The 17,056-nt window shown below is 42.8% G+C and overlaps 1 protein-coding gene across 1 annotated transcript in view; it reads right to left on the bottom strand.

The window, feature by feature from the left end:
- BLTP3A (bridge-like lipid transfer protein family member 3A) overlaps positions 1–17,056 on the bottom strand; it is an 80,219-nt gene that overhangs the window by 28,111 nt on the left and 35,052 nt on the right. Inside the window, exons 5-10 of the mRNA XM_037144326.2 lie at positions 14,697–14,886; positions 14,239–14,379; positions 13,652–13,822; positions 12,758–12,953; positions 900–986; positions 23–139 (exon numbers count right to left, since the gene is read on the bottom strand). Coding sequence (XP_037000221.2) covers positions 23–139; positions 900–986; positions 12,758–12,953; positions 13,652–13,822; positions 14,239–14,379; positions 14,697–14,886 — 902 coding nt within the window. The remainder of the gene's footprint in view (positions 1–22; positions 140–899; positions 987–12,757; positions 12,954–13,651; positions 13,823–14,238; positions 14,380–14,696; positions 14,887–17,056) is intronic.

Here is a 17,056-nt window from a genome sequence, read left to right as displayed (position 1 = left end):
GGGTGCCAGGGGGGTTTCAGACCTGTGTCTTCACGCCACTTCTCCATTTTAGTCTGAAATTCCATCACCAGTTTCTGGGCCCACTGGCCTCGGGTCTCCATGGCTTCACAGTGCCGTACCCAGTGTTTGCAGCTATCACCTGCACAACAAAGCAAGCAAAAAGATTCTAGTCCAAGATCATATTCCGATATTCCATTTTTTCCCTCTTTGCTGGCATAGTCGTAGTTCAGATTCTGATCCCTCAGCCTCAATCCAGAATTCTCAGGGAAAAGTAAAAATTATCCAGTGAGAGCACTTAACTTATTCTGGATTCCATATGTGATTTTTCTCTAAGGTTCCCAAAGGCCAGCTTCTGACTGCTGCTATCTTTGACTGTAGACTATGAGAAAGGCTCTAAAACTAAGGGAAATAAGGGAGAAAGGGTAGAATCAAAAGCAGTGTATCAGCCCTGGCTGGTGTGGCTCAGTGAATTGAGTATCAACCTGCAAACTGAAAGGTCGTCAGTTCAATTCCCAGTCAGGGCACATGCCTGGGTTGTGTGCTGGATCCCCAGTAAGGGGTGTAGGACAGGCAAATGATTAATGTTTCTCTGGCACATGGATGTTTCTTTCCCTCTCTTTCTATCTCCTTACCCTCTCTCTAAAACTAAAATCTAAAAAACATTTTTTAAAGCGGTATCTTAGGCTCTGTCTCCCCTCCCTACTTCCTCTCATCAGTGATAAAGAATCATAGATAACAGACACCAAAAGCTTCTGGATGTCTTTCTGAAGAGGGCTATTTCCAAACCTCATGTGCTGGAAGCCCTTGCAGCTTCCTGTGGGGCATCCAGGGATGAACCAAGAGATCTGCTTTCAATACCTGGGCCATGCTAGAACTTCCCCCTTTTAGAATTCTCATACCTGCCCAGTGGAAGGGGTAATAGTCAAATGCCATCTTGCGGAAGGTAAGCTGCATGGCACCACCCATGAGTCTGTTTGCAGAGACACCTATAAAAGAAAGATAAAGGAGCTAGCAACAAAAGAAACAAAGAAGACTAAACACCTCTTGAAGCATTAAAAGTTCTCTTGAGGATCTGATACACAGTGTACATTAAAAGCTATGACATCAAGTGATTTTCAAGACTCAGTTCCTCCTCTTTTGAGTTGCAACAGTCCATGGACATGCTCTAAAAGATCCAAAAAAGTATATTCCACTGTCTCTCTATATAGCTGCCAAATTTCCAGAAGGGCAAAAGAAAGTGCAAAACTCAGGATTTAGAACCTCCAATCCTAAGTCTCCCATAGACACAATCTACAACCTTCATTGACTGATTCCCCCCAAACTAACAATACTATACACTGTCCCTCAGCACAACACCTGGAGAGGCATAAGTCAGATTCCTCAAAACACAGGACCCATACTGTTTCCTTTCATATTTAAGAAAAGATTCTAGTGCGTCAGAGCAAAAGCTGTGATACTAGAAAAGCTTTAGCTGCACATACAAAGTACCATGGCATACTAAAAGTACTGAATTAATAAGAACACTGTAAAATAAACATAACAGAGTATTGTAGGTAAATTGGAACTTTCAGCAATAAATCAAATATTGTATTGACTTCTGGTCAAGATGTTGGCATAACCCATACCATCATCTGTAGGAAGTACTCCCATCTTCCCACAACCATATCAAAATTACAACTAAACTACAGAACAATAATCATTCCGAACCATCTGAAACCTAGTTGAATAGAGGTCTTACAACTAGGGGTTTGAAGAAGCCATATAGAGACTGGTAGGAAAAGCAGAGATGCACGACAGGCTGGTCCCACACCTACATGTGGTGGTTAAAAATTGGGATATCTCAGCTGTGAAGGTCCCCCCTGAGGAGCGAAGGTCCCCCCTGAGGAGCGAGGGTCCCAGTCTCCCACCGGACCCCCAAGCCCAGGGTTCCGGTGCTGGGAAGGTAAGTTCCCATAACTTCAGGCTGTAAAAACCAGAGGGGATCAAGGCTGAGTGTGACTGAGGGCTTCGGGAGTCCCAGGCTGTTGCTCTTAAAGAACCCAGGTGTGGACTTACTCTGACTCACTCCCTCTGAGCTCCAGCACTGAGGAAACAGTTCAAAAGGCACCTGGGACTTACAGGGAGAAAGAATTGTCTGGCAACAGGGTGAGAGCTGGGGTGGAGGGCATTTTTCTTCCAGACTAAAGTGCTGGCAGAGGTCATTGTTCCTTTGATGAGCCCTCTCCCACAGAGCCAGCAGACAGGTGCCATATCTGAGTCTCCATCAACCCGGCTCTCGCTAGTAATTTCCTGGGACCCCACGCCATCAAATTTGCAGGCACACCCAAGCTGCTTCCAGTAGCTTTTCCACACAAACTGCCTGTCTTGGCTCATGCTTCAGAGTTTCCTAAAATCCCTCACACAAGAAGCATCTGGCCTCAGCATGCCCTATACGTCTTGGTAAGTGGCCTCAGGTCTGGCACTAACAGTAGCCAGCCTTGGTTTGCAGCTTGGCCTCACCCGGACACCTCTGGCACAAGTAGCAGCCACCTGCAGATTTCTCTGTAGTTCAAGCTGCATGGTCCCTGGCAGAACACAGGTGGTGGCTGACATTGGCCTGCATCTCCAGAAGGCCCAGAGCCAGCACAACCGGTGGACTACTTAAGACCACAACCCAACCACCTCCATAGTGACACACTGAAGGGGCAGACTCAGTGGGCACCAAAGCCCCACTGAAGCAAGTCCTGCTCTGTAGGATGGGTCCCTAAATAGCTGATCCTCCATGGTGGTTGGCGGTTGGTGGTCACAGCCAGGCCTTGCAGTCAATCAGCCTGGGGGTAAGTCCCTCCCATTGACGTGCCAACAGCAATCAAGTTCAACTACAACAGGAGGGTGTACACAGCCTGGGGCGGGGGGGTGGGCACACCTAGAATGCCCAGCTTGGGTGACTGGGGAGACTGTGCCACTGGACCCTACAGGACACCTACTACATAGGCCACACTACCAAACCCGGGCGACGTAACAGCTCTATCTAATACTTAGAAACAACATAGGGAGGCAGCCACAATGAAGAGAAACACAGTCGAAGTGAAAGAACAGAACAAAACTCCAGAAAAAGAACACAGTGGAGACAAGGAATCTACTAGATGCAGAGTTCAAAACACTTATCTCTTCAACTAGATTCTAAGAACTGTAAGAGCAGGGATGTTCTTCTGCAAACATGTAATGTCTGACCCATGTTCTGCCCTTCCACCTTGTCCCTTACTGGCATAAAGGGAAATACCACGAGATCCGCTAAAAATAAACTGGTACACCTACAACCCACAGGGTCTTTTCCAACCAATCTACATCTCACAAGTTTTGGACTAATCAATATCATACCAAGAAATACACCTATACCAGTATTTCAGTTTCTCAATCACTTTTTCATAATTACCCTCTCTAAGGAGCCTTTTACACATTTTTCCCTAATTGTCCCCTCCATAAAATTTTAATATCTCAGATATGCTGTATATCTGTTTATATTCTATATATCTCTGTTTCATACATAAAAAGAATAAATACAAAGCTTACTCCTTTTATTCAATGCAAGGTTAAGAGAGACTAAATTTCCTTTCATTTAAAAGTTAAATTAAAAAATTTAAAGCTAATATTTAACTTTATATTTGCTGAGTAATTTTTTAAATTTCCTTTATTTCATTTGTTTATTTTTAGAGAGAGGGGAAGGGAGGGAGAAAGGGAAGAAGAGAAACATCGATGTGTGGTTGCCTCTCCAGTATCCCTGGCCCACACCCCAGGCATGTGCCCGGACTGGGAATGGAACTGGAAAGCCTTTGGTTCGCAGGCCAGCACACAATCACTGAGCCACACCAGCCAGGGCTTGCTGAGTAATTTTTAATGTAATTTATTTATGTAAATTATAATTTATCAAATACATATGCAAATTTTCTCTTTATATAAATATATAACAGCAATATAATCAAATGTTTAGTTATTCAAAATTATTTTTAGCAAAATAAAACTGAAAATTTTAAATTAATTTCATTAAAACTAAATTACCTTAATTTTAAACTTTGCTTGATCTGAAAAAATAATCTTTAACTTAACTAGCTGCTAGATATTAATTCAGATATATTTTTTCTTTTCAGCATCTAAGTGATGGGCTGAATAACATTTGTAGAATTAAATAACAAAATGTAAGCTATTTTATTTAGTCCTCAAAGCTCAAATCACAAAAGCACTGACGAGCAAACACAAAAAACACTGACAAGGCAGCCAGTGACAGCCAGCGGCGCGTGCAGGCCATCTCTCAACTTACGCTTTAAGATCAAGCAATCAACTGAAAGAAATTCTTCTAATCACAGCCATCTATTCACCACAGTTTGCAGTACTGATCTCCCATATACTTGTGTACCTTTCGTAAATTCAGCATCGATGCTACTCATGTGATATCCAGGCAAACCCAATGACAGAAATTAAGTAGTAAGGAATAAAATCTTGCCAGACAGGGTTAAGCTTTGGAGGACCACAAACCATTGTTACTATAGAAGATTCTTTTCATCACCCACCAAAAAAACCAATTTTCAATGTCCAGAGTAGGCAAATATCAAGACAGAAAGTAGATCGGTATGTGCTACGGCTGTGACGTGAGAGTGACAGCTAATGGCTACAGGGTTTCTTGTAGGGGGGACAAAAATTTTCCAAAATTGGATTATAGTGACAATTGCACAACCCCATAAACACACTAAACAATGAACTGTATATTCTAAATGGGTGAATGATATAGTATGTGAATTATTGTTCAACATAGCTGTTCAAAAGAAAAGAGTCGATTTGCACCTGCTTGGGAGAAATACCCCAATTAAGATGCATGAGTTAGGCTACTGGAATGAGACGGTTTCACAGCCATGCTCCCTCTGTTGAAGTTACTTGGAGCTAAAAGAACAACAAACCACACAGACTGAGCATATAAAAACAGGATCTGGAATTGAAATCAAATATAATTACCAATTACCAACACACTTAATTGTAAACACATAATTATATACGAGACATAAATGATAGTGGGCATAAATGGCTAATTACAATTCTGCAATGAGCTGGTGGAAAAGGATGGCTTAGGTTTAAGAGACAAAGTTTTGGGCTCACAGGCCTTATCCTGAGGGGAAAGAGTTAAAAAGAGTCAGGTGACTTTCTTTCACATCAACCACCAACCTCCTCTCTGAAGCCTCTGAAGTGTGAGATGCTCCAGTTTGATTTCTTTTATTGAGATGTAACTGACATATAACATTATACTGATATCAGTTGTACAATGTTAACATAACGATTCAATATTTGTACATATTGCAAAATGATCACCGCAGTAAGTCAACACCCATCACCATAGTTACAAAATTTTTTCTTGTTATAAGAACTCTAGGACCTACTCTCAGCAACTTTCAAATAAACAATACAGTATTATTCACTGTCGCCACCATGCTGTACATCCCATCTCCGTGACCTATTTACTTTGTAACAGGTTTGCACCCTTTGACTCCATTCATACATTTTGTCCCTTCCTTCTGGAAACCACCAATCTGTGCTAGTATCTATGAGTATTTTTGGTTCCTTTTTAGATTCCACATTTAAATGAGATCATGCATTGTATGTCTTTTTCTGACTTGTTTTATTTAGCACAATGCCCTTAAGGTCCATCCATGTTGTCACAAATAGCAGAATTTCCTTCTTTTTTATGGTTGAGTAATATTTCATTGTATGTTTGCATTTGTGTATGTGTGTGTGCCTTTATCCATTCATTGATCAACAGATTTTTAGGCTGCTTTATCAATTTTCTTTATACACTTATCCATCGGTGGATGTTTAGGCTGCTTCTGTACCTTGGCTATTGTAAATAAGACTGCAATAAACATGGGAGTGAAGATATCTTTTTGGGTGTTTTCATTTCCTTTGGCTAAACACTCAGAAGTGGGATTGTTGGATCGTATGGTAGTTCTATTTTTCACTTTCTGAGGAGCCTCCACACTGTTTTCCATACTGGCTGCACCAATTTACATTCCCACCAACCGTGCACAAGGGATTTTTCTCCACATCCTCATCAATACTTAATTCTTGTCTTTTTGATAATAGCCATTATAACAGGTGTGAGGTGATATCTTAATGTGGTTTTGATTTGTATTTCCCTGATAAGTAGTGATGTTGAACACCTTTTCATGTACCTATTTGCCATCTGTATGTCTTCTTTGGAAAAATATCTATTCAAATCCTCTGCCCTTTTTAATTGGACTGTTTGGGTTTTTTGCTATTGAGTTATATTATGTTTTGGGTATTACCCCTTATCAGATATAGTCCTTTTGCTTTTGTGGCCTTTGCTTTTGGTATCAAATGAAAAAAAAAAATCACAGCCAAGACCCATGTCAAAGATCCAGTTTGATTTTAAGAGACAGTGCTGCCCTAACTTAAGCCGAACTGTCCCCAGTGACCTACCCGGGTTCCAATAATTTCATCTCTAATACCAAGGGCTACATGAGTGTGTTAGTCTGGGGCCCCAACATCCAGGCTATAGTGTCTCTTAATGAAAAAAAAAAGGTAAATGGCCCAGGCTGGTGTAGCTCAGTGGATTGAGCACAGGCTGCAAACCAAAGTGTCGCCAGTTTGATTCCCAGTCAGGGCACATGCCTGGGTTGCAGGCCAAGTTCCCACTTGGGGGCACATAAGAGGCAACCACACGTTGATGTTTCTCTCCTTCCCTTCTCTCTCTCTCTCTAAATATAAATAAAAATATTGAAAAAAAACAGGACTTCCACCAAGATGGAGGAATAGGTGGAGACACCATGCTTTTTCACACAACCAAGTTAAGAGACAACAAAATATTAGCAACAGAAAACACAGTCAGAACACAGAAAATTTAACTTTTTGAAAGTCTGATAACAACAAATTCTTCAGCCTGACTGGTAAGAGGGGCGAAGCCAGTAGCCGGCAGAGTGGGGTTGCACACGAAAACTCAGTCAGAGGGACTCAGGGGCACGGATCAGAGGCCTGCAGTTGCAACGGGCGGACCAAGTGAGCGACCCAGTGTTCGACCGGCTATCCAGCGAGGGTGCAGGGCGGCGGGTTGACTGTGGTCCCGCATTCATGCGCAGATAGACCAGCGAGGGAGTGGGCAGTGAGACAGGATGGAGCCAGCCCCAGCAGCAAGATGCAGCAGAGGGGGCCACCATTTTCCTGCTCTGACCCCGCCCCCAAATACAGCGTCACAACCCAGAGTCCTGGGTGGCCCTGCCCTGGTAAACACCTAAGGCTCTACCCCTCATATGTAATAGGCACGAACAGAGCAAAATGTTATGGCTCAAGAAGAACTCAAAGCCCCAGAGCCCATAACTCTAAGTGATGAAGAAATAGCAAAATTTTCAGATGCACAGTTCAAAACACTGGTGACCAGGATGCTCACAGAACTGGTTGATTTTAGTCACAAATTAGAGGAACATATGAAGGCTAAACTAATTGAAATGAAGGGAATTGCACAGGAAACCAATAGTGATGAAGAGGAAACTGGGACTCAAATCAAGGGAGTGAACCAGAAGGAAGAAAATAATGGCCAAACAGGAAAATATGAAGAAACGAGAATTCAAAAAAATGAGAAGAGACTTAGGAACCTCCAGGACATCTTTAAATGCTCCAACATCCGAATTATAGGGGTACCAGAAGGGGAAAGGAATAGCCACCAGTGGAAACCTTATTTGAACAAATAATAAAGGAGAATTTCCCCAATCTGGCAAAAGAAATAGACTTCCAGGAAATCCAGGAAGCCCAGAGAGTCCCAAAGAAGTTGGACCCAAGAAGAAACACACCAAGGCACATCATAATTACATTAGCCAAGATTAAAATGAAGGAGAGAATCTTAGAAGCAGCAAGAGATAAGGGGACAGTCACCTACAAAGGAGTTCCCATCAAACTGTCAGCTGATTTCTCAAAAGAGACCTTACAGGCAAGAAGGGGCTGGAAAGAAGTACTCCAAGTCATGAAAACCAAAGACCTACAACCAAGATTGCTCTATCCAGCAAAGTTTTCATTTAGAATGGAAGGACAGATAAAGTGCTTCTCAGATAAGACCAAATTCAAGGAGTTCATCATCACCAAGCCCTTATTATATGAAATGTTAACGGGACTTACCTAAAAAAAAGAAGATAAAAAATATGAACAGTGAAAGGACAGCAAACTCACAGTTATTAACAACCACACCTAAAACAAAAGCAAACCAAAAGGACAGCTAGATCAGGAGCAAAAACATAGAAATGAAGATCTCATGGAGGGTTAGCAATAGGGGAGTGGGAGGAGGAGGAGAAGGGGGGAGAAGGTACAGAAAATAAGTAGCATAGACGGTAGGTAGAAAATAGATAGGGGGGAGGGTAAGAATAGTAGGGGAAATATAGAATCTAAAGAACTTGAGACACATGGTCATAAACTAAAGGGGGGGAATCATGGGGGTGGGGGTGTGCAGGGTGGAGGGGAATGAAGGGGGGAATAGAACAACCATAATGGCATAATCAATTAAAAAAAAAAAGAAAAAGAAGGTAAATGGAGCCTTCAAGGAGTCTCTATAGCAGCACTGTACAAAAGAACTTCCTGTGGTGATGGACATCTTCTGTGGTCTATAGATTATACTGAGTACTTGAATTGTGGCTGGTGCAAATGTAGAACTCATTTAATTTTGCTTAATTTTGATTTAAATAACCACATGTGGCTAGTGGCTACCATATCGGACAGTTATAAAGTAATACCATCCAACAGAAATAGAATGTGAGCCACAAGTCTACATTTTCTAGTAGCCACATGAAAAAGAACTTTTTAAAAAAGTGAAATGATTTTAATAACACACATTTTATAAATCAATATACTTAAAATATTATCATTTCAACATGTAATCAACATGAAAATAATCATCAAGATATTCTGCACTGCATTTCCGTATTGCATTTTCAAAGCCCCGTGTGCACATCGCACTCACAGCGCATCTCAGCTGGGCACAGCCAGTGTCTCAGGTGTCCAACAGGTGTGCTGACAGAACAGCTCAAGAGAATCTTAAAGCCGTTTTTGCACCACCTCGTTCTCCCTTCCCCTTTCTCCCTAAATCCAAGGAGAAGAGTCAAGTCACAAGGACTCTTCCTCCTCCTGCTCCTTTAGCATCATATACCACACCTGGGTCCAGTAGGCTGCAAGTTATGCCCCATCTAAAACTTCCATAAGTTCCACCAAGTAGAGTAATTTAGTTTAATAAATAAATGCGGGCTGCAAGGAAGCCTACAGTCATTCACATCACAGTGTGGATTAAAGAGCTCTGCCACATGGAGAGAACAGTGCTCTACACCCCCTCATCAAGGAAGAGGATGAAACTCTCAATGACGTACTCTAAAGGAAGACTTATAAAAGGATTGAAAATAAAATAGCAACAAAAAGCAAAGCCCTTATAGCAACACTTGGAAGAAATAGCCACCCAATAAAATAATAATTGTTTTAACACAGAACTTCCAAAATGAATGGTTGGCAAACCAGTGAGCAATTTATTCCCTATGGTGGCAAAAGCAATCCTTATGCTGTCACTGTGACTTTCAGCCTTCTGAGTGGGAGTAGAGGGGAGCTGATATCACCTCAAGACCAAGGAATAGCCAAACAAGAGAGGCAATGCTGCCTGGTGCCTTGGGAAGAAAAGAAAAGGTAAGCTCCCCCATGAAAAGTTAGTCTACGTCTCATTAAAAGGCAAACATGACCTTCAGAGAAAAGACAGCAAGAGATAAATCTACCATATGAGAGCATGTAAAACAAAGAACTGGAAGCAAAGGGAAGTATAGTGGAAGAACATACAGAGTACTAAAGAAACAGGCATCAGAATAATACTTAAGAGACTTCTGGCCAGGCACAGGCATACATACTGTGCCTCCTTGCACAATCAAAAGGACAACAACAAACTTAAAAACAAAAAATGAGCATAACTGACAGAAAATCAAACTGTATGGAAGTCCAACAACCAAGGAGTTGAAGAAGAAACATTCATCCAGACCAGTAGGGGGGTGAAGATGGGCAGCTGGGACAGAGAGGCCTCTCAGAAAGGCAGAGGCTGAAGGACAGGGGTGGGCAAGGCGTGGTGAACCAGGTGAGGAGGTAGTTTGCAGACTGGACAGTCCCACATTCATGTGCAGATAAACTGGGAGGAACAACTGGGGAGCGAGATAGACTGCACAACCCAGGGTTCCAATGAGGGGAAATAAAGCCTCAAAATCTCTGACTGAAAACTCCTCTGGGGGTTCAGGTGGCAGAAGAAACTCCCAGCCTCACAGGAGAGTTCATTAGAGAGACCAACAGGATCCTAGAACACACACAAACCCACCCACCTGGGAAATCAGCACCAGAAGAGCCCAATTTATTTGTGGGTAGAGACGGAAGTGACTGAAAGCCAGCAGAGAGCGGAATGAGCACCACCGTTCCTTGTTGGGCCCCTGCCCCACATACAGCATCACAATTAGCAACTTGCCCAGCCCTGGTGAACACCTAAGGCTCTGTCACTTACTACATAACAAGCACTCGCAGACACAAAAAAAGAAAATGATCCAAATGAAAGAATAGTTCAAAGCTCCAGAAAAAATACAACTATGCGACAAAGAGATTGCCAACCTATCATCACGTGCACAGTTCAAAGCACTGGTGATCAGGATGCTCCAGGAACTCACTGGGTACTTCAACAGCATAAAAAGACCCAGGCAGCAATGAAGGTTACAGTATGTGAAATAAAGAGAAATCTACAGGGAACCAACAGTGTTGGGAAGGAAACTGGGACTCAGATCAACAGTTTGGAGCAGAAGGAAGTAAGAAACATTAAACCAGAACAGAATGAAGAAACAAGAATTCAAAAAAAAAAATGAGGAGAGGCTTAGGAACCTCCAGGACATCTTTAAACGTTCCAATATCCGAATTACAGGGGTACCAGAAGGGGAAGAGGAAGAGCAAAAAGTGGAAAACTTATTTGAACAAATTATAAAGGAGAACTTCCCCAATCCGGCAAAGGAAATAGACTTCCTGGAGGTCCAGGAAGTCCAGGGAGCTCAGAGTCCCAAAGAACTTGGACCCAAGGAGGAACACACCAAGGCACATCACAATTACATTACCAATGATTAAAGAGAAGGGGAGAATCTTCAAAGCAGCAAGAGGAAAAGAGACGGTCACCTACAAAGGAGTGCCCATTAGACTCTCACCTGATTTCTCAAAATAGACCTTACAGGCAAGAAGGGGCTGGAAGGAAGTACTCCAAGTCATGAAAGGCAAGGACCTACATCCGAGGTTACTCTATCCAGCAAAGCTTTCATTTAGAATGGAAGGGCAGATAAAGCACTTCTCAGATAAGGTCAAGTTCAAGAAGTTCAAGTTCAAGCCCTGATTATATGAAATGTTAAAGGGACTTACTTATTTAAGAAGAAGATAAAAATATGAAAAGTAAAATGACAACAACCTCACAGCTATTAACAATTGAACCTAAAAAAGACAAAAACAAAAACAAACTAAACAAACACCTAGATCAGGAACAGAATCACAGAAATGAAGATCACATGGAGAGTAATCAGTGGGGGAGTGGGATGGGGAGAGAGAGGGAAAGCATACAGAGAATAAGTAGCATTAAGTAGCGTAAATAGTAGGTAGAAAATGGACAGGGAGAGGGTAAGAACAGTATAGGAAATGTAGAGGACAAAGAACTTGTATGTATGGCCCATGGACACGAACTAAAGGGGGAATGTGGGTGAGAGGGGTGTGCAGGGTGAAGGGGAATGAAGGGGGGAATGGGACAACTGTGATAACATAATCAATAAAATATATATTTTTTAAAAGAATACTATTTAATATTTGCCTATAATTAAGGTACTCGAAATTCAGTAAATATCTCATTTGAGCCTGACAACAATCTGGGAGGTAAAGAAGATGTAATTTAACCCAAGTTCACAAATAAGGAAACCCAAAGACAAGCAGCTAAAGTGATTTACCTGAAGCTCATGAAGGAAAGAAATGAATCAATTACTTTTTTGTTCTGAATAAATGTGTATGTGTAATACTAATTGCTCTAATGAACATAAAAACAGGACAAGAACATAGCATAATCTCTGTGCTTGGGAAGAGCACATTTACACATAATAATTATTTAAATTGATTTAAAAATCTGAAAATGTTGCTCTGGCCAGGTGGCACAGTTGACAGAGTGTCATCCAGTACACCAAAGGATTGCAGGTTTAATTCCTGGTCAGGGCACATACAGATGACAACCAATCGATGTTTCTCTCTCACATTGATGTTTCTCTCTCTCTCCCTCTCCTCTCCCACCTTCCTCTCTCTCTAAAACCAATGAACATATCCTCAGGTAAGGATTTTTCTAAAAATCTGAAAATTCTGAGGTTTCCTAGTTGAATTTCCTTTCTTAACATTTACATCAGTGGTTAGCATTGTCCAAGGGCTTTTGGAGAAAGAATGAAGTATGCAATGCTGGGGCTATATCCCTGAAGATTCTGACTGAAGTGGGGTCTGGGGAGAGCCCCAACATGTGTATTTTATCAAGTGTTACAGGTGGTTCCGTTGCACCCTAAAGGCTGAAGAGCATTGCTTCCACTGGTAGAAAAAGGTACCACAGGACAGCTGAGGCTCCAGGAATGCATGTGATTAAGGGGCGCCAACCAAAGTACTCCACCATCTCTGGAAAAAGGCCTTCCTCCCCAAGCTTTGTCCAGGTTCAGGCCTCCCGAAGTACCTGGCTCTCGGGACTGGCTATCATCACAAATGTGCAGGTCCAGGCGGGAGATGAGCAGATGGTAGGAGGACTCTTTCACATCAAATTTCTCAAAGTACTGGCTGAGGCGGTTGGTGCTGCTGCTGCTGCTGCTGCTGCCACCGCTGCCCTGGCTGCCACCAAATGCCTGGGCCCAGGACTGCTGGGGTGGGGTGATCTACAAGTGATGGAAAGAAAAACAAGACGTCCACACCCTGAGACTCCTCTGCAGGCTTTTTTTAAGCTTTAGTCCAACCTGAAGAAAAGTACAATTGAGCAAGATCCCCTTCCTCTTGTAACTCTTCACCTGGCAACTCAGGTCTGTCCCTAAATTACCCAAAATTCCAAAAAGCCTAATTATAATTAGTCTAGTAACTATCAGAGTACTGTTCTGAGGTCTAAGCTGCTCTCCAAGCTCTTACCCGCCCCCCCCCCCCCAGGACTGAGCTGACAGATGCTAAAACACTTCCTCAGGAACTCGTTCCTAAATGCCCTCTTTCGGCCCAGGTGGTCAGATGCCTTGTGCCCTCATAGCACAGTGTTTATCTCTGTTAAAGCACTTTTCACATCATATTATAATAGCTTGTTGATGGTCCATATTACAAAACAAGAGAGCTCCAAGGACAGGAACAAGATGTTTATTCCTCTTTTCCTCTCCAGTGGGTAGCACTGTATACCTAACATACCAGAGGCACCCAATGAACAGAATAATGAATCAATCAGAGGCCGAAGCAAAGCCTATGCTCACACATCCAAAAGGAAATAACAACCCCCTCCAATAAGCCAAAAAAGTCTGGACTCCCCCTATGTTGGTATAAATTAAGTCTGGCTGACCACTTCCCCAGCCCCACCCAGGGTATCTGTTTTGCCTCTAACCTGTACAGGTTCAGGGGCCAGGCTCTTCCTCTGTTGGGCTGACTTCTCCATGGCCTCACTCAGTGACTCTGCATACTTCATCATAGCCTTGAGCTGTGAGTCGGTCAGCACCCAGAGCAGGTCGTCCAACAGGAACATCAGCTTGGAGGCTACCACATTGCAATCTTTGGTCTGAAGGGGCCACACAGAACACAGATTCAACATCTCACACCATTCCAACTCCTCAAAGTAACCACCACCGAATCAATTTCAGAGATGGCTTTTCAATCCCCAGGACATGAAAGTAAAGTATCAAGCACTTTGGAGAATCAATTTCTTAAAACTTATACTAAAGCAGCAAAAGACAACTGCCAGGTCCCTATGTCAGTGTCCCTACTATGGGTAGAGACTGGGGTTTCCAAAACTGAGATGGCAGGGAGATGGAAATGTTCTCTTCTTACTGGGTACTTTGCAACACTGAAGCACAGGCCCGGCTTTTCCAACTGTCATTCCAGATGCTGATAGCATCAAGAAAAGAGAGTGCACCAACTCCCAAGCTGTTCAGGAGAACGGGAATTGGAAGTTTTTCAAGGACAGAGGACACTCACTCTTCTCTTGAGAGCTATCTGGATCCTGCCCTGGTTGGTAATGAGCCTCAGTGGGGTGGTAACCAGGTCCTGATCACCACTGTCAGTTGCATCTGCCTCAATCCGAAGTGTTTGCCAGGTTATTTCCTTAAATGTTAAAACCTAGAAGAAAAGAGTAAAATCCGTTATTTCTGTGGATAAGATTAAGCAAAAGGTGGGCAACCCAAGGGGAACAGACTGGCAAGGCAGAGAGACTCCCACCATTCCCAGCTGGGATTTTACCAATACAAGGCCGCGGATGAGAGATCCGTAACTGAGGAAGGATAGAGCAATAGCACTGGACAGAGAAGTGAAGTTCCTACGTTCCCAGGAACAGGGGATCATTGGAGGAAACCCGCAACACAGGAATACTATCCTTCAAGATTTAGTCCTACTTTAAACACCCCCATTCTCTCCTCTTGAAATGTGAGGGCTGTCACCTCTCCTCGGTGGGGGTCGGTGATGCGGGTGAGGCGGAGGTCACTCTGCTGCCAGTTGGGGTTGACACTATAGCCCTGGAGCTGCCACAATTCAAAAGAAGCGTGGAAGGCCTTGGAGTGAATCTTGATAGTGATGGAATTGACGATGATGAACATCCCCTCCACCACCTTCTCAGCGAAGCCATACTCGCTACAACAAACGAGGTAGACCAGCGTTCAGAATCAGGTGCAACCGGACACACTCTTTATACTGGAGGACATCAGCATAAACAGTTCCCACCTTTGGGATGTGAAAACTATACATAATTTTTTTCTTTATTTCTCGCCTCACATTTCTACTTTCTGGTATTTTTTAATTTCAAATAAAATTTTATGATGATACAGTACTTTTTAGTAAGATTTTAAAAGATTTTTATTTATTAACTTACTCTAGAGAAAGGGGAAGGGAAGGAGAAAGGGAGGGAGAGAAACATCAATGTTAGACAGAAACATTGATTGTTTGCCTCTGATATGAGTCCCAACTGGGGACCAAACCTGCAATCCAAGCATGTGCCCTGACTGGGAATCAAACTGGTGACCTTTCACTTTGTGGCATGATACTCAAGAACTGAGCCACACCAGTCATGACTTTTAATGGAATTTTTTTTTAAATAATGAATTAAAAGAAAAAAGAGTTTACCTGGAAACAATCTCCCTCTTCTTTCAAAGATTAAATTGGAAAAAAAATTTACAGTCCACAAATTAACTGAAATAAACATTTGACTATTTTCTGTGAGGGGAACTTTAACTACAGAAAGGAAACATTAGGTTTGTATAAAATCTTCCAAGTCAGAACATACTCTGCAAAGGTATGGGGAAGAGGAAAGAAACACACTAGGTGAGCAAGAGGTTAATACTGTAAAATCTAATCAAGAGTAGTCCCACCTTTACCCTAGCAAATATATCCCAAAGACCATAGCTGTACTTCCATAGTGAGAGGCCAGAAATGGCAAGCTGAGGAATGAAGGCCACCTTAGAGTATTTCTGGATGTGCAAAACAAAGACATTCTTGACATGTAGGTGAAGTCAGTTCTTATTATGAGATGAAAAGGTCAGAAAATTACAAACTAAAACAAACAAACACACCCAGCTGACCCTTTAACAACGCAGGGGCTAAGGGCACTAACTCCCCCGGGCCATCAACAATCCACGAAACCTCACATACAACTTTTGACTCTTCCCAAATCTTAACTATTGGAATACTAAAAGCCTGCTGTTGACCAGAAGCCTAACCAGTAACATAAACAGTTGATTAACACACAGTTTATATGATATATGTATTTATACTGTATTCTTAAAATAAGTAAGCTAGAGAAAACAAAATGTTATTAAGAAAAGCATATGGAAGAGGAAACACATTTATAGTACTGTACATATTTATTTTAAAAATTCTGGGAAGAAACCCACAACCACATCAAAATTACAACTAAACTACAGAACCACCATTATTCAGAACCACCAAAAATTGAGCTGAATGAAGAAGTCCTACAACTACAGAATTAAAGAAGAAACCACATCGAGACTGGTAGGAGGGGCAGAGGCCCAGAATGGGCTGGTCCAACACCCATGTGTAGTGGATAAAAATAGGGAGGGGTATGTTGACGTGACAGATCCCACTCCCACACCAGGGCCCCCAGACCCAAGAGTTCAAGTGCCAGGAAGATAAGTCCCTATAACTTCTGGCTGTAAAAATCAGTGGGGATTGAGGCTGTGGAAGACAAAAATTGCTAGATTCCCAGGCAGTTTCTCTTAAAGGGCCCATGCTCAGACTTACTCAGTTAGTTACTCTGAGCTCCAGCACTGGGGCTCCAGCTTGAAAGACACCAGAGGCATATGGGCAGAAACTGAAGTGTCTGACATCAGGGTGAGAGCCAGAGGACAGCTTTCGACCAGGCAGAACTGCTGGCAGAGGACACTGTCCCTTTTCTGTGCCCGTTTCTTGTCTGAGACTCCCCGCCCCAGAGCTGGCAGGCAGGCGTCATATCTGAGACTACATCAACCTGGCTCACAGTGTTGCCCCACCCTGGTCATGCCCTGAGGCTCTGCCTCACCCAGTCTTCAGGCCCGCCCAAGCTCTTTCTAGTGGCTTTTCCATACAAATGGCCTGTCTTAGCTCATGCTTCAGATTTTCCTATAAAATCTCTCAAACAAGCAGCATCTGCCCTCAGCGTGCCCCATACCTTTCACTAAATGGCTCCAGGCCCAGCACTAGCAAAGCCATCCTTGGTTCAAAGCTTGGCCTTGCTTGGACATCTCCGAGCCCAGCACAAGTAGTGACCATCTGCAGATCACTTGGTAACTTATGCCACATGGCCCCTGTC

This window comes from Artibeus jamaicensis, unplaced genomic scaffold (assembly GCF_021234435.1).
Source record: "Artibeus jamaicensis isolate MK-2021 breed Jamaican fruit bat unplaced genomic scaffold, CSHL_Jam_final contig_1539, whole genome shotgun sequence".
Taxonomy (NCBI): Eukaryota; Metazoa; Chordata; class Mammalia; order Chiroptera; family Phyllostomidae; genus Artibeus; species Artibeus jamaicensis.
Note: the sequence above shows the minus strand (reverse complement) of the source record. Positions and strands in the feature narration are given on the sequence as shown.